The sequence below is a fragment of the Oncorhynchus clarkii genome, chromosome 13, assembly GCF_045791955.1.
Source record: "Oncorhynchus clarkii lewisi isolate Uvic-CL-2024 chromosome 13, UVic_Ocla_1.0, whole genome shotgun sequence".
Classification (NCBI taxonomy): Eukaryota; Metazoa; Chordata; class Actinopteri; order Salmoniformes; family Salmonidae; genus Oncorhynchus; species Oncorhynchus clarkii.
In genome coordinates, this window is record NC_092159.1 from 34460342 (window position 1) to 34487422 (window position 27081).

General features: G+C 42.2%; 2 protein-coding genes across 5 annotated transcripts in view; both read left to right on the forward strand.

Annotated features, from left to right (window-relative positions):
• LOC139364573 (cell division cycle protein 27 homolog) lies at nt 1–24621 on the forward strand. Of its 2 annotated transcripts, none has more exons than XM_071101415.1 (19): nt 1–243; nt 1582–1657; nt 2180–2327; nt 2600–2725; nt 3600–3697; nt 3962–4131; nt 7566–7774; nt 8838–8949; nt 9187–9305; nt 9591–9690; nt 10225–10429; nt 10708–10880; nt 12791–12943; nt 13167–13375; nt 21387–21504; nt 21696–21824; nt 21969–22043; nt 22482–22644; nt 23009–24621. In XM_071101415.1, exons 1-19 carry the CDS (start codon nt 217–219, stop codon nt 23092–23094), a joined length of 2496 nt encoding a protein of 831 aa, XP_070957516.1. In that variant the 5' UTR covers nt 1–216; the 3' UTR covers nt 23095–24621. The 2 variants fall into 2 exon arrangements, with proteins under 2 accessions (XP_070957516.1, XP_070957515.1); XM_071101414.1 differs by having other exon boundaries at nt 19–243; nt 23006–24621.
• A 987-nt stretch (nt 24622–25608) lies between these two features.
• LOC139364574 (KAT8 regulatory NSL complex subunit 1-like) overlaps nt 25609–27081 on the forward strand; it is a 77430-nt gene continuing 75957 nt past the window's right edge. For 2 of the 3 annotated variants that reach the window (XM_071101419.1, XM_071101420.1), the window contains exon 1: nt 26702–26987. The gene's annotated coding sequence lies outside the window, so the exon portion shown is untranslated. Of the gene's footprint in view, nt 25624–26528; nt 26988–27081 lie in introns of those variants that run through there. The other variant, XM_071101422.1, reaches the window with a different exon arrangement.

Here is a 27081-nt window from a genome sequence, read left to right on the forward strand (position 1 = left end):
GACTGTTTCGGTTATTTACGCTTGTCTTCGATTCTATTCGTAAGCTGATACTTTCGCATCTGTTTCGGGTATGTTCGGGAGCTTTCGGAAAGCTCGGTAACGGTCGTTGTGTTCAAATCTTCAGAACTACTTCTGGCCTGGATACTGAACTAAGAAAGGAACTGAAGAAAGAGGGAAACACAAAACAGTGGACGAGAGAAGGAGCCTGACAACGGAATGACGGTGCTGCAGGAACCTGTTCAGGTAACGAAGCAGTTTGCTATACCAAGAAAACTGTCACATGCAGGACAAGAGGGATGTATTGTGGCTTGCACTGTTCCCTCCCTACCAGAAAGATCCACTACTGCTACACCGAGGCCTGAAAACAAATGTTTGGCCTAGCCAGCTAGCATTCCCCGAATAGTTGCTTCGTTGTCAAAATCGGTTCGTTGTCAAAAACTAGTGCCTGTTATTCAATATATAACGTTACTACACAGGGGGTACTCTTTCGAACTGCCACTGTCAGCCAGGTATCCGAAATTAGAGGGCGGTAGATGCCAGGTAACTTAACTGAAGTAGGTGCTCAGTCATTAGCCATATTTAGCTAACTATCTACGTTAACGTTAGTGAGTTAACGTTAGTTATGCAAGGTTTGTTTTGAATTATCTTGTTAATTTTAGCAAACTAGTTAGCTACTGGCAAACTCTATTAGATGGTTAGACTAACATAACTTGCTAACGTTAGCTAATTACTAACTTAAACTATGACAGTAAAGTGAGTTTTTCCAGATAACGTTATCTAAATGAAATAAGTTAGTTAGCTAAACGTTACAGCTGATCAGATTGATGTTTAACATTATTCCAATGTCGTTCTTTCTCTGCAGCATAACATTAGCCAACGCTAAAGTCGTTAAGCTAAGTTAGATACTAGTAAGTTCGCTAACATGTCATCCAAGGTGTAACAGTTATTTCAGGTTGTATAGTAAATGGTCATTTGACAGCTGAATTGAAAATATTGAAAACCACTGGCTAACATTAGTTCGCTAACTACTCAATGCTAGCTAGCTACATGGATAACTGCTGCCTGCATTGACATAGCGTTTGTTGAACATTTGATGCAGCTAACGTTAGCTGCCAGCTAACGTAACCTTAAATAATCAGATCTGACCTAGCCAAGTAACGTTACCGCAACTAACATAGTTAGTTACATTGCTAAGTTATCCTATGGCCACAGATGTTGGTATTGATTTCGAACGATGAAATAACGTTTGACACTTGCCACGAAAAACTGGATATCGCCAGAACTAGACATTTTTTTCCCCCCCACTAGCATTGCCTGCCAGTCGAATGTAGCTAGCATATGGTTGTTTGCTGTGTCAACATTTCATAGCCATCTAGCTAACAGCCAGCCATAATATGGAATAGTCTGCTATAATAAGCTGCAAGCTTTGTATTCAACGAATGTTATCAACGCATGTGCTTATTGACTGATTAGGCCACCACCAGATCAGACAATCACAGTAGGCTGTGACAATATGTAGAGATGCAGATAGGGGAAATGGGAGACATGGCATTATGTGTTTGTTTGTCTCCCTGTGTCTAGGCTGCTGTTTGGCATGCACTAAACCACTATGCCTACCGAGATGCCGTGTTCCTGGCTGAGAGACTCTATGCTGAAGGTAATGACATCTATCCATCTTGTCTTGAGAGGATCCTGTCCATGCTGCAGCACACCTGAGCACCTCCTGTTCCAGTACTGTGCTGACAACTGTACAGTTCCATCTGAATTCTTTAATCCATACAGAAACTTTTAGGTTTTGACATGATGGTGGCTTGTGGGGCCTGACTGACACATGCAAAACAGGTTTTCAAAGACATTGTCATTTCTTATAGAATAGCCTGTCGGCTGCTGTTGCTTTAATGTGGAACGCACAACACTGCAGTGGACTATTAGGCTATAGCGTAGACGTGAGTCGATCAAAATAACAGATCAAGTATGAACATTCGTCACATGCCAAAATAAATCTAATGCTGTCACACATGCCAAAAGGAGTCTGAAAATGTCAGAGCCAAATGAATAGCATTTATATGTATAACTCCTAGTCATCTGGGAATGAGATTGTGTGTGTCAGGGTATGTATCTGTATGTATGTTAATTTAAATTATGCATTATTTGGATGCATCTCTTATCCTCCTCACAGTGCATTCGGAGGAGGCCCTCTTTCTGTTAGCCACATGCTACTATCGTTCGGGAAAGGCCTACAAGGCATACCGCCTTCTCAAGGGGCACAGCTGCACAACGCCACAATGCAAATACCTCCTCGCCAAGTGCTGTGTAGAACTGAGCAAGTAAGGATGTTATTTTGTTTCTGATGTTTTAGACCTCATAGCTATGATATTGTGCATGCTATGAATCCAGAGTGCCAACATATTATTTTCTTGGCCATACTGCAGCCAAATGGATTTAGGGTCTTGCTCTTCTGTCATGCAAGAATTGACTACAATATTTCCTCAAACAAGGATTAAAGAGGGCCAGTCCGAAGACCAGAGGCCTGGATAGCTCCCCTCCTCTTTGACCCCAGTATGCTCACATCAGTGTTCCGGTCCTCTTCTTTTCCCAGGCTTGCAGAAGGAGAGCAGATCCTGACAGGGGGGGTCCTGAACAAACAGAAGAGCCAGGAGGACATCGTCACAGAGTTTGGAGACTCTGCCTGTTTCACATTATCACTGTTGGGGCAAATCTATTGGTAGGATAACCATGTTCATTGCTTCATTGGTTAACAATCTAAAGCATTGCCTGGGAATGTTGAGAGCTGATTGCTTGTGTGCTAGCAATCACATAGCAATACCTAATGTTTTACTATGCAACTGAGTGATAGACGTTGTACCCTAGTGAAGAGGGTTGGGCGTAGCAGTGCCTTGATTGTTTGTTGAGATGGATACGTTTATTGTATCCCGAAGAAAACTTTGTTTATTCAGCTTCCCATGGTGTTGCTAATGAATTGGAGAGGAGGCATGTCTGTTAATGATATTTGGATGTTACCGTGGCCAATTCAAATGGACTATTTGAATGCAGCAAGGGGCTGCAGCAGCCTCCTAAGCAGAGGATGTGTCCCTTTCAACAGAGATACCGTATTGTAAGCTCAGCCAGTGGGCTAGAATGTCTGAGCATTTATCACTTAGTCATGAACATCCTGTTACAATTTAGACATGCATGAATCACAATCAAAATGCTGTTGTCTCAATTTCTAAAGTGTAACCATCTCAGAAATCAGACTCTAAACAACAACGTGGTATGCTGGTATATTTCACAGTGCTGTTGCATTATTACTGTGTGATGTCAAGAAAACCAATGTAGCAGTTAAGCAAAAGTAATTGGTCTGGTATCTAACATGTGAAACTGTAATATAACCATAAATGCTCAGTGAGTGGTTGCTTCCTCTTATACATTAGAATTGAGGTACAGAAACAAGCTAATCCTGGCAAAGATATTAGCTGGAATGTTCTAAATTAGATTAACGTGACCAGGTGCAATGTGTTTTGTTGTGTGATTGCACGTGCGTGCCTGTCACCCATATGCATCAGTCAATATCGAGAATCATTTTTCTCCTGTCTGTGCAGCAAAACGGATCGTCTGGCCAAAGGTTCAGAATGTTATCAGAAGAGCCTGAGTATGAATCCTTTCCTGTGGTCTCCCTTTGAGTCCCTCTGTCAGATCGGTGAGTCAGTCAATCAGCTAGGGTGGGGAGGTAGTTTGTTATATAATGCATGTGAAGATGATAGAATATGTATTTGCATGAACAATAGAGTTTGATTCACTTGTCATAGTAAGACAAAACAAGGGAAATTTACATGGGTCCTAATCCCATGCATGATGGCAGAACCAAATCTAATTCCCTGACCAGTGCTCAGGCTCAAATCCACTCTCTATTCCTTTCCCCTGTTCTTAAGCTGATTATATTACCCTGTATCTTTGTTGTCAGGCGATCGTCCGGACCCGGAGCAGATCTTCAGACTGACGTCCCTGCAGTGCTTCAGCGGTGGGAGTGGAGCCCCTTCCCTGCTCCCCATCAGTCCCGCCCACACGCCAAGCCACAACATGCCCCACCGCCAGGTGGACACAGTGCTCATGGAGACGCCCCAGGACACCTTAGTACGTCCCTTCGACTCTCCCTCCCTCAGTTCATTTAAACCCAGTATTCCTGTCATCCATATTTTTCTACAGCCAGGTTTGGCTCTCTTTACAATGATGGCTTGCATTGCATTGGTACCAAGATGAGTGTTTGATCTGGTGTTTGGTCAGGGGTTGGGACTGTGGAAGAATGTGCTCTGTGAACACTCTGGGTGTAACGGTAAACCTATTCTTATGGGGACCTGTCAAATTTGGACACCTACTCATTCAAGGGTTTTTCTTTTATTTGTACTATTTTCAACATTGTAGAAGAATAGTGAAGACATCAAACCATGAAATAACACATAAAATCATGTAGTAACCAAAAAATTGTTCAACAAATCAAAATAGATTTTGAGATTCTTCCACCCTTTGCCTTGATGACAGCATTGCACACTATTGGCATTCTCTCAGCCAGCTTCATGAGGTAGTCACCTGGAATGCATTTCAGTTATAAGTCAATCCAGAAAATTATGAACGTTGAAAGTTTCTCAGGTGCATTCGCAAAAACCATCAAGCTCTATGATGAAACTGACTCTCATGAGGACCACCCACAGGAAAGGAAGACCCAGAGTTACCTCTTCTGCAGAGGATAAGTTCATTAGAGTTACCAGCCTCAGAAATTGCAGCCCAAACAAATGCTTCACATTTTCAAGTAACACATCTCAACATCAACTGTTCAGAGGAAACTGCGTGAATCAGGCCTTCATGGTCGAATTGCTGCAAAGAAACCACTACTGAAGGACACCAATAAAAAGAAGAGACTTGCTTGGACCAAGAAACACGAGCAATGGACATTAGATCGTTGGAAATCTGTCCTTTTGGTCTGATGAGTCCAAATTTGAGATTTTTGGTTCCAACCGCCATGTCTTTGTGAGATGCAGAGTAGGTGAATGGATGATCTCTGCTTGTGTGGTTCCCACCGTGAAGCATGGAAAAGGTGTGGGGGTGCTTTGCTGATGACACTGTCAGTGATTTTAGAATTCAAGGCACACTTAACCAGCATGGCAACCACAGCATTCTGCAGCGATACGCATAGTGGGACTATCATTTCTTTTCAACAGGACAATGACTCAAAACACACCATCAGGCTGTGTAAGGGAAATTTGACCAAGAAGGAGAGTGATGGAGTGCTGCATCAGATGACCTTGCCCCCATAATCACCTGACCTCAACCCAATTGGGATGAGTTGGACCGCACAGTGAAGGAAAAGCAGCCAACAAGTTCTCCTCATATGTGGGAACTCCTTCAAGACTTTTGTTAAAGCATTCCAGTCGAAGCTGGTTGAGAGAATGTCAAGAGTGTGCAAAGCTGTCAACAAGGCAAAGGGTGACTAGTTTGAAGAATCTAAAATATACACTGCTCAAAAAAATAAAGGGAACACTTAAACAACACAATGTAACTCCAAGTCAATCACACTTCTGTGAAATCAAACTGTCCACTTAGGAAGCAACACTGATTGACAATCAATTTCACATGCTGTTGTGCAAATGGAATAGACAACAGGTGGAAATTATAGGCAATTAGCAAGACACCCCCAATAAAGGAGTGGTTCTGCAGGGGGTATCCACAGACCACTTCTCAGTTCCTATGCTTCCTGGCTGATTTTTTTGGTCACTTTTGAATGCTGGCGGTGCTTTCACTCTAGTGGTAGCATGAGACGGAGTCTACAACCCACACAAGTGGCTCAGGTAGTGCAGCTCATCCAGGATGGCACATCAATGCGAGCTGTGGCAAGAAGGTTTGCTGTGTCTGTCAGCGTAGTGTCCAGAGCATGGAGGCGCTACCAGGAGACAAGCCAGTACATCAGGAGACGTGGAGGAGGCCGTAGGAGGGCAACAACCCAGCAGCAGGACCGCTACCTCCACCTTTGTCCAGAGCCCTGCAAAATGACCTCCAGCAGGCCACAAATGTGCATGTGTCTGCTCAAACGGTCAGAAACAGACTCCATGAGGGTGGTATGAGGGCCCGACATCTACAGGTGGGGGTTGTGCTTACAGCCCAACACCGTGCAGGACGTTTGGCATTTGCCAGAGAACACCAAGATTGGCAAATTCTCCACTGGTGCCCTGTGCTCTTCACAGATGAAAGCAGGTTCACACTGAGCACGTGACAGACTTGACAGAGTCTGGAGACGCCGTGGAGAACGTTCTGCTGCCTGCAACATCCTCCAGCATGACCGGTTTGGCGGTGGGTCAGTCATGGTGTGGGGTGGCATTTCTTTGGGGGGCCGCACAGCCCTCCATGTGCTCGCCAGAGGTAGCCTGACTGCCATTAGGTACCGAGATGAGATCCTCAGACCCCTTGTGAGACCATATCCTGATGCGGTTGGCCTTGGTGGGTTCCTCCTAATGCAAGACAGTGCAAGAGGAAGGCATTGATGCTATGGACTGGCCCGCCCGTTCCCCAGACCTGAATCCAATTGAGCGCATCTGGGACATGTCTCGCTCCATCCACCAACGCCACGTTGCACCACAGACTGTCCAGGATTTGGCGGATGCTTTAGTCCAGGTCTGGGAGAAGATCCCTCAGGAGACCATCCGGCACCTCATCAGGAGCATGCCCAGGCGTTGTAGGGAGGTCATACAGGCACGTGGAGGCCACACACACTACTGAGCCTCATTTTGACTTGTTTTAAGGACATTACATCAAAGTTGGATCAGCCTGTAGTGTGGTTTTCCACTTTAATTTTGAGTGTGACTCCAAATCCAGACCTCCATGGGTTGATAAATTTGATTTCCATTGATAATTTCTGTGTGATTTTGTTGTCAGCACATTCAACTATGTAAAGAAAAAAGTATTTAATAAGAATATTTCATTAATTCAGATCTAGGATGTGTTATTTTAGTGTTCCCTTTCATTTTTTTGAGCAGTGTATTTTGATTTGTTGAACACGTTTTTGGTTACTACATGATTCAATATGTGTTATTTCATGGTTTTGATGTTTTTATTATTATTCTACAATGTCTCCTGATGTTTAAGCATTGTTGTGGACCTCCAATGTGTGTGTGTGTGTGTGTGTGTGTGTGTGTGTGTGTGTGTGTGTGTGTGTGTGTGTGTGTGTGTGTGTGTGTGTGTGTGTGTGTGTGTGTGTGTGTGTGTGTGTGTGTGTGTGTGTGTGTGTGTGTGTGTGTGTGTCCAATTTCGATCTTGTCTTTTCGCTGCAACTCCCCAACGGGCTCGGGAGGCAAAGGTCGTGTCTTCCGCCCGCTTAACCCGGAAGCCAGCCACACCAATGTGTCGGAGGAAACACTGCTCATCTGAGGACCGAGGTCAGCCAGCAGGCGCCCGGCCTGCCACAAGGAATCGCTAGAGCGCGATGAGCCAATTAAATCCCCCCCCCCAATAACCTGTCTAACCAAATGTGCACAGAAGAACTGACAACCCTTGTCTTGTTCCCTTTCGCTCCCCTGTAGGAATTAAACAGACTGAACCTGGAGTCTTCCAACTCCAAGTACTCGTCTCTGAACACAGACTCCGCCATGTCCTACATCGACTCGTCCGTCATCTCCCCGGACACCGTAGGGACTCTGGGGACAGGCGGCTCCCTGCTATCCAAACAAGTGCATAACAAACCCAAGAGTGGGCGCAGTCTACTGGGAGGACCGGCAGCACTCACACCCAGGTACCGGTGGTCTCACCCTGTACACTCACATATGAGATGTTTGTTCTCAGTAGATGCTCTATTACTTGTGTTGGGCTGTTTTTATCATAAGTGGATAGATGACGCATGCCTGTGTCAATCTGCTCTTACGTCGTGTGGCACAGTATTTTGAGTGTGGCGTGTATTCCCTTTGTGTTGAGGCACTCCCACGTGTTTCCTTCTTCGACTACGTTTACAGTGTCATTATGTAGGGTGTCCACCCACTCTGCCCAGAGTGGGGGGAAAAGGTGCTTTGATGAAATTTCACTTATGATATAAAATACATTTTACCAAGACAAATATGATTCTTAATGTTCTAAGTCTTTCAGTGGGGTCTTTCAGTTTGCCTTCATTCTCACAGCATCCAGCCTAGCTGACGCAATGCTATTTTCTTGTATTTTGACCACTTATCTGGCCTCCATTGATTTTAGTCACCTTCATTTTGGCCAACCTACAAGGGTGAAAACTCCAATAACTTTTTTGAATGGATTATGATAGAGACATGCGTTTTGCAGCATTCGTTTTCTTAGATGAGTACATGCCCAATTAATGTTATTTTACCCATTGGTCAAAATATGCGTTTTTAATCGGACACCCTACATTATAGAGGCATATGCACTGGCACTCTCCTCAGAACATTATTCTATTATCAGCGATCACTCAGCTAGTAATTTGTCCATGGCTTTGAAAATTGTAGTCAAGTAACATTATCTAGGCTATAATTTGACATTGTGCACCTGGCTGCTGTACATACTGGTCTCTCATTTACTCATCATCCAGCTCCATTGTCCACTAGTCTGTAATTAGGGAGACTGTAATGATAACTGGCTTCAGAGGACTTCATGATTACTGCTTTCCAGCCTTTGTCCTCTACGACGGCTTTGTTCTGTGTGGTCTTTTCTACCTGTTACAGGCTTCTCTGGTACTGTAACTGGATGTAAATGGCGTCCATGGGGACTTCTGGATGATGGGCTAAATTATACAGAGCTGAATAAGTCAACAATGTATATTTTTATACTGAGAATCCATTTGATCTTATTCCCAGTTTTGGAATCTTGCCCCTGGAGCCCAGCCCAGGGGAACCCTTGTATCTTCAGAACTACTCTCACAGTGGCTCGGGGATGGAGCCGCCCCCTCCCGGAGTCCCACCAAAGAAGGTACGCACGCGTCATCGCTATAATGAAGAAGACAACTGTTATGTGGCTCTCCTATTTGGAGTGTTGATCGAAGAGCAACCTACTGTGTATAAAAATGGATCTATGCAATCTGAATAGAAAACATTTCAACTTCAGAGGAGATTCCTTTTCATTTCAGTGATGGATTGAACAATGAAGGCGGTCAGATGTTTTGTTGCACTTTTTTTTTTAACAGTTTGTTCCCACTTCTCTCTTCAGTCTGTAGCAAGAATCAGTCAGGTGGGGACGAAGTCAGTGTTTGCACAGAGTGGTAACAGCAGGGAGGTCATCCCTATCTCCTTCAACCAGACTCAGACCACTGCCCCCCCACAGACCAGGTATGTGCTCATTACAAGGCCCATATGGACCCATGTTTACAGTATGGAAATGCAGAGATGTTGCCAAAAAGGACGGCTGTACTCACAATACTGGTTTATTTTCAGTGAGAATTCATGCAAGGTGAAATTGTGTAAATGTTATGAAATTGTGATCCATACTTGTTTTAAGTCTTGTGCTTTAAACGTGAAATGTCACTCATGGCGTTAGTGTTCTCTGTGCTTATGGTTGTCTAAGTATGAAGACCTGATGACCATTGTTCTGCTGTTTTTCTGTGCCTACTGTAGTACTACGCCTCAAGTGCTGAGCCCCACCATCGCTGCTCCCCCCAACGTGCAGCCCAGACGGAGCTCCAGACTCTTCACCAGTGCCAGCTCTACTGCCAAGGTAACGTAGCAAAGACTCCTTTGGGAATTTGCCATTTTTTTTTACATTTCAAAATGCATCATGATGATCTGACAAGTGGCACTTTCCAATATCTTGAAAACTTGACTGCTGATATTCAAAACATTATGGTATTATCAACAGTGGACTAATGAAACAAATACCAAAATATAGTTTGAGTGGATTTTTCCTTTAAACAAATAACCAAATACTGGGATTGAGATGAACAGTAGGATTTGTGGTGCATCTTTTTAACCAGGAAAACAAAAACATTAGTTCGCTCTCAAGTCTAGCATTTAAGTAGTGTAATGATATTTATGAGCCGAGATTGCAGTTATGTATTATTTTGTTCTATATAGAATAGAGTTTGGCACAAAACAGACTGGCGCTGTGCTGGTGAGATACTTGACAAAGATGTTATTTTTTCCTTGTACTCTGTTAGTACTAAATGTCAAAAGCGAGGGGGGCAGACATGTATTTGACTTTAGCAGAGGTCTTTGAGATGCTAAACACAAACAAACATGCATTCCTCAACAGGAGAACAGCAAGAAGCTGAAAATGAAGTTCCCCACCAAAATCCCCAACCGGAAGACCAAGTCAAAAACGGGCAAGGGAGGCATCACCCCATCCAACCTGAACGAGAGCATTGAGATCCTCAAGCTGGACTCGTCCATGACAGAGGGGAAAGTCAGTATGGGCACTCCTCAGTTCCAGGCCTTCAGTCTGCAGAAGGCTGCTGCAGGTGAGTTGGGACACTGTTAGGATGAATTCAATGATTCTTCTTTACCTGACCATATCAAGATGTTGAGCTGAGACGTAGGGATACACTGCCATTAAATAAATTATGTCAAAGTAATGCAGTAGTTTTGACTTTTTTTGAGTTTCTGTTATAATTGTAATACATTTCTATAGTCTTAGCCACCTTGTCATACTTTAGCTATGACAAACACAATGGAACAATGTCCTTACAAAGATGCCATCACAAGTCCATCTCCAACCCCTCTTTCCCCTGTGTTCCAGATGGCCTGATGTCGCTGATGCGAGACATCGGCCGGGGGTACCTGGCCCTCTGCTCTTACAACTGTAAAGAGGCCATCAGCATCCTGAGCCAGCTACCCTCCCATCACTACAACACAGGGTGGGTCCTGGGACAGATCGGCAGGGCCCACTTTGAGCTGGCCGAATACATGCAGGTAAGGGAGGACCTCTTTTGCTAGGTTCACCTTTTCAAATCAAATCACATTTTATTTGTCACATGCGCCGAATACAACAACCTTACAGTGAAATGCTTACTTGCAAGTTAAGAAAAGGTGTTCAATAAAAAAAAATAAAAAAAAAATATATATATATATATATAAGTAACAAATAATTAAACAGCAGCAGTAAAATAACAATAGCGAGGCTATATTCAGCGGGTACCGGTACAGATTCAATGTGCGGGGGCACCAGTTAGTCGAGGTAATATGTACATGTAGGTAGAGTTAGTGACTATGCATAGATAATAACAGAGAGCAGCAGCAGTGTAAAAGAGGGGTCTGGGTAGTCCTTTGATTAGCTGTTCAGGAGTCTTATGGCTTGGGGGTAGAAGCTGTCAAGAAGTCTTTCTTAGTCCTGTATTGACGCTTTGCCTCTTTGATGTTTCGTTGTAGGGCATAGCGGGATTTCTTATAAGCTTCCGGGTTAGCGTCCCACTTCTTGAAAGCGGAAGCTCTACCCGTTAGCTCAGTGTGGATGTTTCCCTTTAATCCATGGCATTTTGGTGGGGTACAGTTACTGTGAGGACGACGTCATCGATGCATTGACTGATGTGGTGTACTCTTCAATGCTATCGGAAAATCCCAGAACATATTCCAGTCTGTGCTAGCAAAACAGTTCTGTAGCTTAGCATCTGCTTCATCTGACCACTTTCTTATTGCCCGAGTCACTGGTGCTTCCTGCTTTAGTTTTTGCTTGTAAGCAGGAATCAGGAGGATAGAATTATGGTCAGATTTGTCAAGTGGGGGGCAAGGGAGAGTGTCTCTGTGTGTGGAGTAAAGGTGGTGTAGAGTTATAAAAATAAATCCCCTCTGGTTGCACATTTAACATGCTGGTAGAAATGAGGCGAAACGGATTTAAGTTTCCCTGCATTAAAGTCCCTGGCCACTAGGAGCGCCGTCTCTGGATGAACATTTTCCTGTTTGCTTATGGCTGGATACAGCTCATTGAGTGTGGTTTTAGTGCCAACATTGGCTTGTGGTGGTATATAGACAGCTACGAAAAATACAAATGAAAACTCTCTTGATAAATAGTGTGGTCTACAGCTTATGAGATGCTCTACCTCAGGCGAGCAAAACCTCGAGACTTCCTTAGATTTCGTGCACCAGCTGTTTACAAATATACATAGACTGCCACCCCTATTTTACCAGAGGCCGCTGTTCTATCCTGCCGAAAAAGCTTAAAACCCACCCGCTGTATGTTATTTATGTCATTGTTCAGCCACTACTCGGTGAAACATAAGATATTAATTTTTAATGTCCCGTTGGTAGGATATACGTGATTGTAGTTCGTCTATTTTATTATCGATTGATTGTACGTTGGCTAATAGGACTGATGGTAAAGGTAGATTACCCTCTCGGCGACGGATCCTTACAAGGCACCCGGACCTTCGTCCTTGATACCTCCGTCTCTTTCTCCTGCAAATGACTGGGACGAGGGCTTTGTCGGGCGTCTGAAGTAAATCCTTCCCGTCCAACTCGTTGAAGAAAAAATATTCCTCCAGTACGGGGTGAGTAATCGCTGTCCTGATATCTAGAATCTCTTTTCGGTCATAAGACACGGTGGCAAAAACATTATGTACAAAATAACTTACAAATGACGCAAAAAAAAACATGCACAATTGGCTACGGGATCGTAAAACGGCAGCCATCTCCTTCGGCGCCATTCTTATTATACCTAAAACGGATTGTGGGCATCTGAAGCTAGATGTCCTCCTGTCCTTACTACAGGGTTAAGATTGTCAATTGGATGCAAAGAGTGGGTGATGGCTGTGTATGGTGGCTTTTGCCACTTCTCAATGGCTCAATTAGAAACTTCTCACTCTTTGCCTCCTTTCCCCTTCCTGCAGGCGGAGAGGATCTTCTCGGAGGTGCGGCGCATCGAGAGCTACCGGGTGGAGGGCATGGAGATTTACTCCACCACCCTGTGGCACTTGCAGAAGGACGTGGCCCTGTCGGCTTTGTCCAAAGACCTCACCGACATGGACAAGAATTCACCAGAGGTACATAGTTAACTAACACACTGGGACAAACCGTTGCATGTACCGTATCCACATGTATAGTCCTGGACTAAAAAGTATGTTCAATTGAGACTTTTCCATTGGGAAATGCTAACAAGTGATTCTAATTTTGTTCCTTTTGCTCCTATTTCTATCATTACTCATACCCTTTTCTCTCCTTATATTCCCTCCCTCCTCCCCAACACTCTCTCTCTTTTTGTTTTAGGCATGGTGCGTGGCTGGTAACTGTTTCAGTCTGCAGAGGGAGCATGACATAGCCATTAAGTTCTTCCAGCGTGCCATCCAGGTGAACCCGGGCTTTGCCTACGCCTACACGCTTCTAGGCCATGAGTTTGTCCTCACGGAGGAGCTGGAGAAGGCTCTGGCCTGCTTCCGTAACGCCATCAGAGTTAACACACGCCACTACAATGCCTGGTGAGTTAGTGGACAACCTTGGAGTGATAGTGGATGTGACAAAATCTGAATTACAATCGTAATAGATGAAAATTCTCTTATGTTTATTATATTACCATACTATGTTATTTTATTCCCTCCATGTCGTAGTACTCCAGTCCGGTCTCGAGACCACATGTTAAGTTCATGTGTCGGATACATTTGTACTCTGTCTTGTCTCGGACAGTGAGGACCCGTAATTTCTTCCCAAGACCAGCAGAGTAAAACACTCATAATGATCAGCTTCCGTTCAGCCAGCGCATAAAACCGCTTCGCCAGGCCAACATTAATATCTTAACAGCCTTTATATCTATTATAGACATGTTTGAGCAGTGGCGAACCTATAGGCCTTCAGTGTGTGACAGGTTTGTGATTCTGAAAGGACAGCAACTGTAATATTATAGCACTTTTTGTACACACAAAGGGCCAGTGGTGCAGTGGAAGGTATAGGCAGGTTTAAACCCTATACCCAGTTGTTTTTAAGTGGGAATTGCTTATACTCGCTACTTAATCCCTACTGATGCGTATCAAAGTAGTGTAGTGGTGATATAAGACTTAGTACAATAGAGAAATCATACAAAAAGTAGCCTACACAATCGCAAAGCACGTGAGATATATTCACATGCGCACCGCACACGCCGCACACGCCAAATATCATCTGCAGGCAGCAAGAGTGTGAAGCTGTCAACTGCTTTTGGCATAGAGTAGCTCACAGAAGAATGATATTGGTAGCCGGTAGTGTAGGACAGACGTTTCAACATATCTACTAGTAAATGCTAACTAAGGCAACAATGGGTATGCAAACCAGGTATTGAAAATGTTAGTCTGATGTGTTTGTTAGTTGACTATTTGTGATGCGCAATTGTTTGCATCGGGGGCGTAGACATGGATGAGCCTGGGTTGTCAGAGGCCTATTATAGGAAAACAGGATTATTCACACAGGGAGCCTTTCCTTCACTGGGTGGGCCATTTGGGAACGTTTTGTCAAAATTGGAGTATACTGACTTCTCCAGGCACCACTACAACACTGCATAGGGCCGATGGAAAGACAGCAGTCACACAGCATAATGTTAAAGGATAAGCAGTCTATAACCTCGGACATAATAAGCCAGTAGGTCCCAATCATAAGAATACAAAAACACAACTACTTCCCATTGCAAAGAAACATTTCATGTTTAGCATACAAAGTAACCAACCGGTAACCTAAAGTTTTTAAAGGGGACTGACAGCGTTTTAACTACTTTGCAGATATGAAACAATCATATCAGTCAAAAATATCAAATTCCCAGTTTATGCTTCAAAACCAACTGTATAAGAGGTTTTAAAAAATGTTATAGTTTACGTCATGGAATGTTAAGTCAAATAAGGCATTGTTGGCAGAATAGTTGGATACAGTTCAATGCATGATTCATATAATTCACCAATGCAATTCTTGATAATCACAGCTGGCCTGGGTCATTGTTTGCTGCCTCCATTTGGGATGCATTGTTTCAATGAATCAATATGAAAACGGATGAATGTAACTAAGGTTGGGAATGTCAATATAATCAAACAAGCAAGGATCACAAGTCACTCATAACGTGGCTAATAGGCTAGCGTATCTATTTATGTAGCAAGCTAAAAACATGGAGCCGAACACTAGCTAGCTAGTTAGCTAGCTAGCAGGATGTCATGCCATCGGAGGATTGAGTGACATTTTTTTTCCCTCATATCGTTTTTTTGTGGCTATACAAAGCTAGAGATGCAGGTGTCTTTTGGTTAGCTATCAAGAACTTGAACGACTTAGCAAATCTCTTGCATTTGCAAATTCACCCTGGCTTTCTACTCCGATTTCAGAGCACTCTCTGAGTGTGCCAGAGCGCGGAACTGAATTTACGAACGCACAACACCTGATGAATATGAACGGTGTCAGTAAACGTAGGCAAAACAAGGTCATAGTTAGTAGAGGTCGACCGATTAATCGGAATGGCCGATTTAATTAGGGCCGATCTCAAGTTTTCATAACAATCTGTATTTTTGGGCGCCGATTTAACGAATTAATAAAAATATTTTTATTTTTTATTTTTTTAGACTTTTTTATTTAATCTTTATTTAACTAGGCTGGTCAGTTAAGAACACATTCTTATTTTCAATGACGGCCTAGGAACGGTGGGTTAACTGCCTCGTTTAGGGGCAGAAAGACAGATTTTCTCCTTGTCAGCTCGGGGGATACAATCTTGCAACCTTACAGTTAACTAGTCCAACGCAATAACGACCTGCCTCTCTCTCGTTGCACTCCACAAGGAGACTGCCTGTTACGCAAATGCAGTAAGCCAAGGTAAGTTGCTAGGTAGCATTAAATTTATCTTAGAAAAAACAATCAAACATAATCACTAGTTAACTTCACATGGTTGATATTACTAGATATTATCTAGCGTGTCCTGTGTTGCATATAATCTGACTGAGCATACAAGTATCTAAGTATCTGACTGAGCGGTGGTAGGCAGAAGCAGGCGCGTAAACATTAATTCAAACAGCACTTTCGTGAGTTTTGCCAGCAGCCCTTAGTTGTGCGTCAAACATTGCGCTGTTTATGACTTCAAACCTATCAACTCCCGAGATGAGGCTGGTGTGACCGAAGTGAAATGGCTGGCTAGTTAGCGCGCGCTAATAGCGTTTCAAACTTCACTCGCTCTGAGCCTTAGGGTGGTTGTTTCCCTTGCTCTGCATGGGTAAAGCTGCTTCGATGTGGTGGCTGTTGTCGTTGTGTTGCTGGTTCGAGCCCAGGGAGGAGCGAGGAGAGGGACGGACGCTATACTCTTACACTGGCAATACTAAAGTGACTATAAGAACATCCAATAGTCAAAGGTTAATGAAATACAAATGGTATAGAGGGAAATAGTCCTATAATAACTACAACCTTAAACTTCTTACCTGGGAATATTGAAGACTCATGTTAAAAGGAACCACCAGCTTTCACATGTTCTCATGTTCTGAGCAAGGAACTGAAACGTTAGCTTTCTTACATGGCACATATTGCACTTTTACGTTCTTCTCCAACACTTTGTTTTTGCATTATTTAAACCAAATTGAACATGTTTCATTATCTACTTGAGGCTAAATTGATTTTATTGATGTATTATATTAAGTTAAAATAAGTGTTAATTCAGTATTGTTGTAATTGTCATTATTACAAATATTTAAAAAATTAACCGGCCGATTAATCGGCATCAGCTTTTTTGGTCCTCCAATAATCGGTATCGGCGTTGAAAAATCATAATCAGTCGACCTCTAATAGTTAGTCAAGAACACTCTAGATAACATGTAATCAGCTCTGCTACATCGAGTAAAATGGTCAGTGAGGTGTGCTTAGGTGCTTGGTTGGTACAAGCATGCATTGGCAGGCAAGGTGCAGAAGGACGAGGGCACAATTCCCCATTGTTTAGCTGAAAAAGTTTGAGTGTTTATCTAATGTTCCTTCGTTAGATTTTATCTTGCTCTGGCTAGCAGTAGTTGTTGTTCTTGTTTATGTGCATAACTGAGGTAGAGAGAGCCTACCTTTTCATGGTTGTTTGATCAATAAAAATTTAAAGTTCCCAAATGCCACGTTATGACTGTGATGTTTTACATATTTGCAGAAATCCATTCAGGTGTATTTTGTGGCTTTTGGCGACTGTGTTCTAATGATCTAAAATTGCTCTCTTACAACTGCCTGTAAAAACAGTCCAGTTCAAAGTGAAGGATTGCAGGCCCATGTGGCAAATGGCTTGTTTGTATAAAGGTCTACTGTAGTTCTGATTGGCTATAGCGCACCGGTCTGTCTAAATGCACGGCCGCTTTCCCACTTTATATTGCTATCAAATTTTCACAAATGCCTTTAGTATGCGTAATTCCCAAACATTCTAATAAATTATTGTCAGAATAGTTTTTTTTTTAAGTGTAATTTTTCCTGGTGTATATATGAACAGATTTGTATAAGATTTCATATTGCTACAATGCTGTAAGTTCCACTTTAAATGCAACACTGTTTCACACACTCTCCTTCCGTGGCCTCCAACTGCTCTTAAATGCAAGTAGAACTAAATGCATGCTCGTCAACCGAACGCTGCCTGCACCTGCCCGCCCATCCAGCATCACTACTCTGGACGGTTCTGACTTAGAATATGTGGACAACTACAAATGCCTAGGTGTCTGGTTAGACTGTAAACTCTCCTTCCAGACTCACATTAAGCATCTCCAATCCAAAATTAAATCTAGAATTGGCTTCCTATTTCGCAACAAAGCATCCTTACCCTCGTAAAACTGACTATCCTGCCGATCCTTGACTTTGGCGATGTCATTTACAAAATGGCCTCCAACACTCTACTCAGCAACTTGGATGCAGTCTATCACAGTGCCATCCGTTTTGTCACCAAAGCCGCATATACTACCCACCACTGCGACCTGTATGCTCTCGTTGGCTGGCCCTCGCTACATATTCGTCGCCAAACCCACTGGCTCCAGGTCATCTATAAATCTTTGCTAGGTAAAGCCCCGCCTTATCTCAGCTCACTGCTGGTCACCATAGCAGCATCCACCCATAGCACGCGCTCCAGCAGGTATATTTCACTGGTCAACCCCAATGCCAATACCGCCTTTGGCCGTCTTTCCTTCCAGTTCTCTGCTGCCAATGACTGGAACGAATTGCAAAAATCACTTAGCTGGAGACTCCAGCTATCTCCTTCTCTAACTTTAAGCACCAGCTGTCAGAGCAGCTCACAGATCACTGCACCTGTACATAGCCCATTTCTAAATAGCCCATCCCCATACTGCTACTTATTTTATTATTTTGCTCCTTTGCACCCCAGTATCTCTACTTGCACATTCATCTTCTGCACACATATCACTCTTGTGTTTTAATTGCTAAATTATAATTATTTTGCCACTATGGCCTATTTGTTGCCTTACCTCCCTTGCACACACTGTACATAGACTTTTTTTCTATTGTGTTATTGACTGTATGTTTGTTTATTCCATGTGTAACTCTTGTTTGTGTCGCACTGCTTTGCTTTATCTTGGCCAGGTCGCAGTTGTAAATGAGAACTTGTTCTCAACTACCCTACCTGGTTAAATAAATAAACACAAGTTATTTTCAAAGAGTTGGCTAACAGCAAGTGCGCTGCAATAAACAGTTCCACTCACCAGAGAATCAAATCAAATGTATTTATATAGCCCTTCGTACATCAGCTGATATCTCAAAGTGCTGTACAGAAACCCAGCCTAAAACCCCAAACAGCAAGCAATGCAGGTGTAGAAGCACGGTGGCTAGGAAAAACTCCCTAGAAAGGCCAAAACCTAGGAAAAAACCTAGAGAGGAACCAGGCTATGTGGGGTGGCCAGTCCTCTTCTGGCTGTGCCGGGTGGAGATTATAACAGAACATGGTCAAGATGTTCAAATGTTCATAAATGACCAGCATGGTCGAATAATAATAATAAGGCAGAACAGTTGAAACTGGAGCAGCAGCACAGTCAGGTGGACTGGGGACAGCAAGGAGTCATCATGTCAGGTATTCCTGGGGCATGGTCCTAGGGCTCAGGTCCTCCGAGAGAGAGAAAGAAAGAGAGAATTAGAGAGAGCATATGTGGGATGGCCAGTCCTCTTCTGGCTGTGCCGGGTGGAGATTATAACAGAACATGGCCAAGATGTTCAAATGTTCATAAATGACCAGCATGGTCGAATAATAATAATAAGGCAGAACAGTTGAAACTGGAGCAGCAGCACAGTCAGGTGGACTGGGGACAGCAAGGAGTCATCATGTCAGGTATTCCTGGGGCATGGTCCTAGGGCTCAGGTCCTCCGAGAGAGAGAGAGAAGGAGAGAATTAGAGAACGCACACTTAGATTCACACAGGACACCGAATAGGACAGGAGAAGTACTCCAGATATAACAAACTGACCCTCCCACTCCTGGGCCAGACTACACTCAATCATATGACCCACTGAAGAGATGAGTCTTCAGTAGAGACTTAAATGTTGAGACCGAGTTTGCGTCTCTGACATGGGTAGGCAGACCGTTCCATAAAAATGGAGCTCTATAGGAGAAAGCCCTGCCTCCAGCTGTTTGCTTAAAATTTCTAGGGACAATTAGGAGGCCTGCGTCTTGTGACCGTAGCGTACGTGTAGGTATGTACGGCAGGACCAAATCAGAGAGATAGGTAGGAGCAAGCCCATGTAATGCTTTGTAGGTTAGCAGTAAAACCTTGAAATCAGCCCTTGCTTTGACAGGAAGCCAGTGTAGAGAGGCTAGCACTGGAGTAATATGATCAAATCTTTTGGTTCTAGTCAGGATTCTAGCAGCCGTATTTAGCACTAACTGAAGTTTATTTAGTGCTTTATCCGGGTAGCCGGAAAGTAGAGCATTGCAGTAGTCTAACCTGGAAGTGACAAAAGCATGGATTAATTTTTCTGCATCATTTTTGGACAGAAAGTTTCTGATTTTTGCAATGTTACGTAGATGGAAAAAAGCTGTCCTTGAAATGGTCTTGATATGTTCTTCAAAAGAGAGATCAGGGTCCAGAGTAACGCCGAGGTCCTTCACAGTTTTATTTGAGACGACTGTACAACCATTAAGATTAATTGTCAGATTCAACAGAAGATCTCTTTGTTTCTTGGGACCTAGAACAAGCATCTCTGTTTTGTCCGAGTTTAAAAGTAGAAAGTTTGCAGCCATCCACTTCCTTATGTCTGAAACACATTCTTCTAGCAAGGGCAATTTTGGGGCTTCACCATGTTTAATTGAAATGTACAGCTGTGTGTCATCCGCATAGCAGTGAAAGTTAACATTATGTTTTCGAATAACATCCCCAAGAGGTAAAATATATAGTGAAAACAATAGTGGTCCTAAAACGGAACCTTGAGGAACACCGAAATTTACAGTTGATTTGTCAGAGGACAAACCATTCACAGAGACAAACTGATATCTTTCCGACAGATAAGATCTAAACCAGGCCAGAACTTGTCCGTGTAGACCAATTTGGGTTTCCAATCTCTCCAAAAGAATGTGGTGATCGATGGTATCAAAAGCAGCACTAAGGTCTAGGATTATTTGAAACGTAACTTGTTTTAAGTTATTCTTGAAAAGGGAGAAGCTAACAAATTAACAACAACATCCTCTTATATAACACCTGCTGCAGCCGCTGCAAACTAGACAACAAAAGCTAGCTAGCTAGACCGTGGGAAATCTACTGCTTGCTATTGCTTTTGGCCTTAAAAAAAAATGGCAGTTTCTATGTTTTTGTAAAAACGGGCTCATTAAGTCAATGTGATTGGTTGATTTTACTGTCACTCCAAATTTTGCCCTATTACAGTTGAATGGCAGATGCATTTATCTAGCTTCTGATGGCCTAGCCAATGGCTGACTAAGTTAGCTACATTTATCTCCTCAGAGACCAGCAAAGAAAAATCCTGGTTGGATCTTTTTTTTTCTCGGCAGCGTTAACCCTTTTCTTTACAGCAAAAACTGAAGCGATTAAATCAGAACACCATTGAAAATATTTGTATAATTATTTTATTAATCCTTAGCCTTCTCTGAAGGTGTAGAAGGCCTGTTGTTCCCCACTGTGTTTGGGTTAGTAATAATTTGTAGTGGCTCTATTTTCCCTCAGCATGCATTTTTTTCACTATTCTGAATGTCTAAAGAATCCATATGTTCTGAAATATGTACCCCGAAATACTGGACATTTTGACCTCTGGTGATGATTTGACAATTACAATCATGGTCTTGAATTAGACTCACATTTTTTTCTGGTCTTGACTCTGTCTCGGACCCCCTCTGGTCTTGACTCGGACTCGATCTGGTCTTGAATTGGTCGCGCTTTAGGTATTCCCGAACACAACACTGTATTACCTTAATCTAAAGTCTCTAAGGAATTAAAGCTAAAACCTCATATTTTGATGATATTGAATAATTTATGATTATGGGAGACACTTACTTCACCTTTTTTATTTTGTTTTCTCTTCGTCCCTCCATCTCCAGGTATGGCTTGGGGATGATCTACTATAAGCAGGAGAAATTCAACCTGGCAGAGATTCACTTCAAGAAGGCACTTAGCATCAACCCTCAGAGCTCTGTGCTCCTCTGCCACATCGGAGTGGTGAGTGGCCCGCTACACTGTCTCTTTCAGCTCACTCAGTCAGCTCACTTACAAAAATACTTTAGAAATCATATGTATTATTATTGTTACTATTTTCAAAGCCTGTAGTGTTTTACATTTGGTACTTGAGTCATATTTCCAATGTTCGTTATGGCACACTATCTTGCTCCATGTTGCCTGTTTCCACACAGGTTCAGCATGCACTGAAGAAGTCTGACCATGCTTTGGAAACCCTGAATAGAGCGATCAACATAGACCCCAAGAACCCTCTATGCAAATTCCACAGGGCCTCCATCCTCTTCGCTAATGAAAAGTACAAGGTAGGTCCATATGGCATTTCACAAGCGAACACTGACTAACCTACTTTTCAGCACAATTCCTCTTCTTTCATATTAATATCATTATTCACTGCATTTTCTACTGGTTAAGTCTAAGAAAAGTGTTTTTGTGTGTTCCCTTTTCAGGCGGCTCTACAAGAGCTTGAAGAGCTGAAACAAATAGTGCCCAAAGAGTCCCTTGTTTACTTTTTAATAGGAAAGGTAAGCAAAAGTAAACTTTATTTTCTTTGTGGGGATTACGAGGAAAGGAGTCGACTATAAGTGAAGAATTTACTGTCACTTTGATATTCATACTCAATAATAGACCACTTTACACTCACCTCTCAAATATCATACGTCTGACTTTGTGCAATGCACTAAATAGCTATGAGATGTTTATGACATCAAATTTTATGTCACATGCGCCGAATACAACAGGTATTACTGTGAAATGCTTACTTGCAAGCCCTTAACCAAACAATGCAGAGTTTTAAAAAAGTAAGAAATGTGTTAAATAAAGGAGAGATGGTAACACAATAACAATAACGAGGCTATATACAAGGGGTACCGGTACCGAGTCTATGTGTATGGGTAAGTTGAGACAGTTTACGAATGTGTCCTGCTCTAATCGTATGCTTTCCTCCCTATTGCTCCCCTCAGGTGTATAAGAAGCTGGGCCAGACACACTTGGCATTGATGAACTTCTCCTGGGCCATGGACCTGGATCCCAAAGGAGCCAACAATCAGATCAAAGAGGCCATAGACAAGAGGTACCTCCCTGATGACGAGGAGCCTGTCACTGAGGACTACCCCTATGACTCAGGTACAACCACTGTGACTGCCATAACAGACTGATGCATAGTTATGACCATTTAGTTCCCTGTTAATGACAGCAATGACCTGTACATTTGTTATGCGCTACATTATCATTTATGAATGCAAAGTATTTGACAGCCTTAAAATTAAACATTGAGTACTAGTATTAAGTCATTTTGAGTTAATATTCTTCCGAATTTGAATAGTATATGTGAAACACTCCAGAAAGGTGTGGCCTACCACTAAAGTACATATTTTAGGGCGAGAATGCCAATATGGTCAGGCTTCTGTCTGTTACTTCAAGAAGGAAGCTGAAAAGTCACTGTCAGGAGCCATGCTTTGACCTCTGGCCTCCACCTTGTCCCCAGCAGCTGAGGTGGAGGAGTCGCAGGAGAGCAGTATGACCGACGCAGACGACACGCAGCTCCACACCGCTGAGAGCGATGAGGTCCTGTAACCCCCCCCCCCAGACCCTACCCCTTCACACAGACCCCTCCTTTGGACTTAAAAACCATGCCAACCTGGAGCCAACCTCTGGACTCCAGTATTAAAGAGGAAGAGGAAAAAAAGGAAAACAAACTGCTGCTAATACAGTACCTCCGATTGTTTAAAAAAAAAAAATTATCTGCTATTTCTTGGTTTTGTTTTCTTCTACCCCCAACTCCCACCATCCTCGTCCTTCTCCTGTCATGCCTTAGTCCTCACTGGTTTATCATTATCGTCAGGTCCCATGCAGCCATGTGTGGATGTTTTTTTTAAATTTTTATTTTTTGGTTTGTTTTTCCTAGAATACCACATCAGCACCACATCGCCCCATCAGTGCTGATTTTGAATGTCCCCGCCCCTCATCATTGAAAGACATAATTTTCTCTTTTAGGTTTGGAGCACTGCGTTCATGCCCACGGAAGAAAAATAAACAACATTCATGGACGTTCATGTCTTAATGTTTAGTTTTTTAAATGTTTTTTTTATCAGCTTTACCCTGAATAAACACTTGTGTTATAGCCTATAACTCTTTGGTTCCTCTCTGCTGATTGGTCCGTGAGTAAATGTATGGGAGAGGAATGAGGACAAGAACATTTCTCCACTTTCTCCGAGGTGTTGGGACGTCCAAGGTGTTCCAACCATGGCTATGGCCCGGCGAGTTTCATTGATCTAGCAATGACCGATGTCTCGATCACAGATAAATAAATATAAGAGACATATTTAACCATGTTTGTTTTAGAAGTGCCTCTCATTGACAACGATGTGAAAAGCCAGTGGTTCATCCAACCTGTCAACAAGATTCAATGTGCAGTTCTTTTGATGTGATTCATCATGAAATACTTCTAGAAACAAATGTGCTAAAATATGATAATCATCCACAGGTTTAGCCTGATTGCCAGTCTGTTTGTGCCATCATGCCAACTACTTGTCATTCATCGTCGTGCCAAACATGTTTGGCTTGACAATGACAGTAATGGAGTTGGAAAGAGCACAAACTGATCTGGGACAAGGCTAACACAGGTTGGTTCTCACTGACCACATTAATACAAGGTATGATGATGGGGATTAAATGCCCAGTTTCAATATTTGGATGCATGTGATCCCCTAGAATTAATCACACATATATCCAAACGTGTGTTTGGGGAATTTCACATTGATTCTGTGTATGCATACAATGTTTCTTGATGTGCTTCTTAACGTACAGTTGGGAAAGGCAAAAATCTCAATGCCACATTCAGAAATATTGCCCCATATCAAGGAGTTGAAATGCCTTTCCTAAAGTTCTGATCATTTTTTCTAAGGCATAGTGTATGGATACGTGTAACTTAAAATGTGTCCTCTGCACAGCCAGGTCAAAATATTATGTTCTCATTTTGCAAGTGCGTTGGGGTCTTAATTTAAAATGTGTTCAGTCTTTGGGGATAATGTCTGTTCATGTATATATGTGCTATTCATTTTAAGGATATTTGAAATTATAGAATAAACTACTTTAAACATGTGCTCTATTTGACTGCCTTGTACTCCCCCAAAATGTGAATGTCAGTAAATATAAGACTTATTGGCTGCATCTGCCTTTACAAAGACCTGATAAGAATGTATCTTAGTAGATGCTGATCAGATTGGCTAATGATTGGGGGACTGAACAGTTTATAGCCTAGTTAAAATGTGAAGTATGGATTTCTATCACAAGTCTCATAATGAATTGCATTGAGAACACTAATGATTAGTTCATGATTTATAAGTGGGGGAAACCTAGATTGTTTCCGGACAGGAGATGAAGCAAGATAATTCAGTGGTTTTGACGGCAGTGGGATGATATTTTCACAATTGAGGACCTGGAACAGAGAAGAACTGGGATGAGCATCTGCTGTGGAACCAGTGTATGTAGGTTAGAAAGGTTAGTCTTATGTAGAAGGACAGAAAGACCTCTGTGAGTGGGGCTAGTCATACAACCACATAGGCTAGCACCATTATCTCTGGATAATGCCATTTTAGTCCAGCAATGTAATATTACACTACAGCAGCCTGAAGAAAAGACCCTTCAAATTACTGATTCGGTTGTGACCCAGCATCGGCTTGTCAACACATCTAACGCCGTATTAGGTTGCTTAAAGCTTCGACTGTTCTCAGTGGCTATTACTAGGTACAAATTATGCTCCGTTTAGCCAATTGATGGGTTGAAATTTGGAGACTAAATACAAAGTAATTTGTGGCAAATGATTTGGTGGAGACCGGGATCATTTGGTCAAATTGACGTTGAGTAATTGGCTAACTATTTAGTCTAACCAAATAATTTTATTTTAAAGTATTGCAGTTATTGAGCTTGTATATTAATGACGACAACAACTGGTAAACTTCCATTTATTTACTTTCAACAGGACGTCCATCCGTGCAGACTATAAGATAAATAAACCAATCGCCATCGCTGCATAACCAAATTGACGAATCACAGGGCTAGGCAGGCGGGTAATTCCGGTTCAAGACTGGTTGAGTTGTGCAGGTAAGTGAACATGAAGTCTTGACTCTGTCATGTTAAAACTCAGTTTATTTTAGGCAATTTTACAAAACGGATTATATTAGAAGATAAAATGAATAGAGATGGGATTGAGGTGTGTTATCTTGTATGTTATTGATTTATTTAATGATCCAGTTTGAAATGCAAAGGTAAAACTGCGAACGTTACTGTGGGGTTGCAGTCAACAGGCCAAATAGTGTATCTAGCTAACGTTAGCTAGCTATCGTACTTCGGGTGTCGTACAGTAGACACACACTTGCAAGATTATATACACTATATAGTAAATAATAATTGTGATAACATTGTGAAACATTTACATTATAATTTCGCACAGTAAATCACAGTGCGTGATATTGTGTATGGTTTGCTACGTTTATAAAGTAGTAATAGATTTTAGCGCAAGGATTGCTAGCAAGTTATGCTAGCCGCGCTAGCTAAGTTACTTAGAACAAGGGCCGTGGAGTTTGTTAGCCAGTTCGCTAGCTATTAGCTAGCCAACATAGTTGATTATGGGCTACAGCCCGTTCCACAATAAAATCAGTCAAGCTAACAAGAGTATTGAGTCTGATATCAATACAGTTTATTCTTAATTTAAAAGACTGGGAGATTGTGCCCTAGTCTAGTGTTACTGTAGCTGCACGTAAATGTTCACCAAAATTCAATAAGATAATTTGCAGAATAATTTTAGAATATGGCACAATGCCAGGTCATTCTTTGCTATATTATGATTGTCATATAGACTCAGAACAAAAATAAATCAATGTTCTGTACAAATAGTGTTTTTAGACATCTTTTGTAGTGCCATACCAAGTAGGCCTGTGTCAGTCAAATGATTTGAGGTATATTATTATATATTATTGATTTATAATGCAATTTGTCTGTGTGTACAGGTCCCTTGGACAAAGAACTGGAGGGATTACCATGTGGAAGTTACAGTGCATTTGAAAAGTATTCAAACCCCTTCACTTTTTCCGCATTTTGTTACGTTTGTTACGCCTTGTTCTAAAATGTATTAAATCATTTCCCCCCCTCAACCTAAACCCAATACCCCATAATGACAAAGCTAAAACAGGTTTTTAGAAATGTTTGCAAATGTATAAAAACACAAATAAACTTACAAAAAATAGAGTTTCTAAAAAAAAATGTTTGCTTTGTCATTATGTAGTATTGTGTGTAGACTGAGAGGGTGGGGACGATTTAATACATTTTAGAATAAGGCTGTAATGCAACAAAATGTGGAAAAGGTGAAGGGGTTTGAATACTTTCTGAATGTAGTGTACCTGGAATACACAGTGGATATTTTTCCCCTAAGGATGGATTTGGTGGGAGGTGAACTTTGCTATTGCAAGGTATGTATACACAACATGTGTTTCATGATACAGTATTGATTATGTGTCATCATCATGCATAGAGCTATTTCATGCATAGAGCTTGGTTTAATAA

Excerpts from the sequence above, each read along its gene's own strand:
- LOC139364573 (XM_071101414.1), top strand. The coding sequence starts at position 217 with ATGACGGTGCTGCAGGAACCTGTTCAG. Across the intron at positions 244-1,581 it reads TGCTGCAGGAACCTGTTCAG|GCTGCTGTTTGGCATGCACT; the intron begins GTAACGAAGCAG and ends CCCTGTGTCTAG. Across the intron at positions 21,825-21,968 it reads TCGCTAATGAAAAGTACAAG|GCGGCTCTACAAGAGCTTGA; the intron begins GTAGGTCCATAT and ends TTCCCTTTTCAG.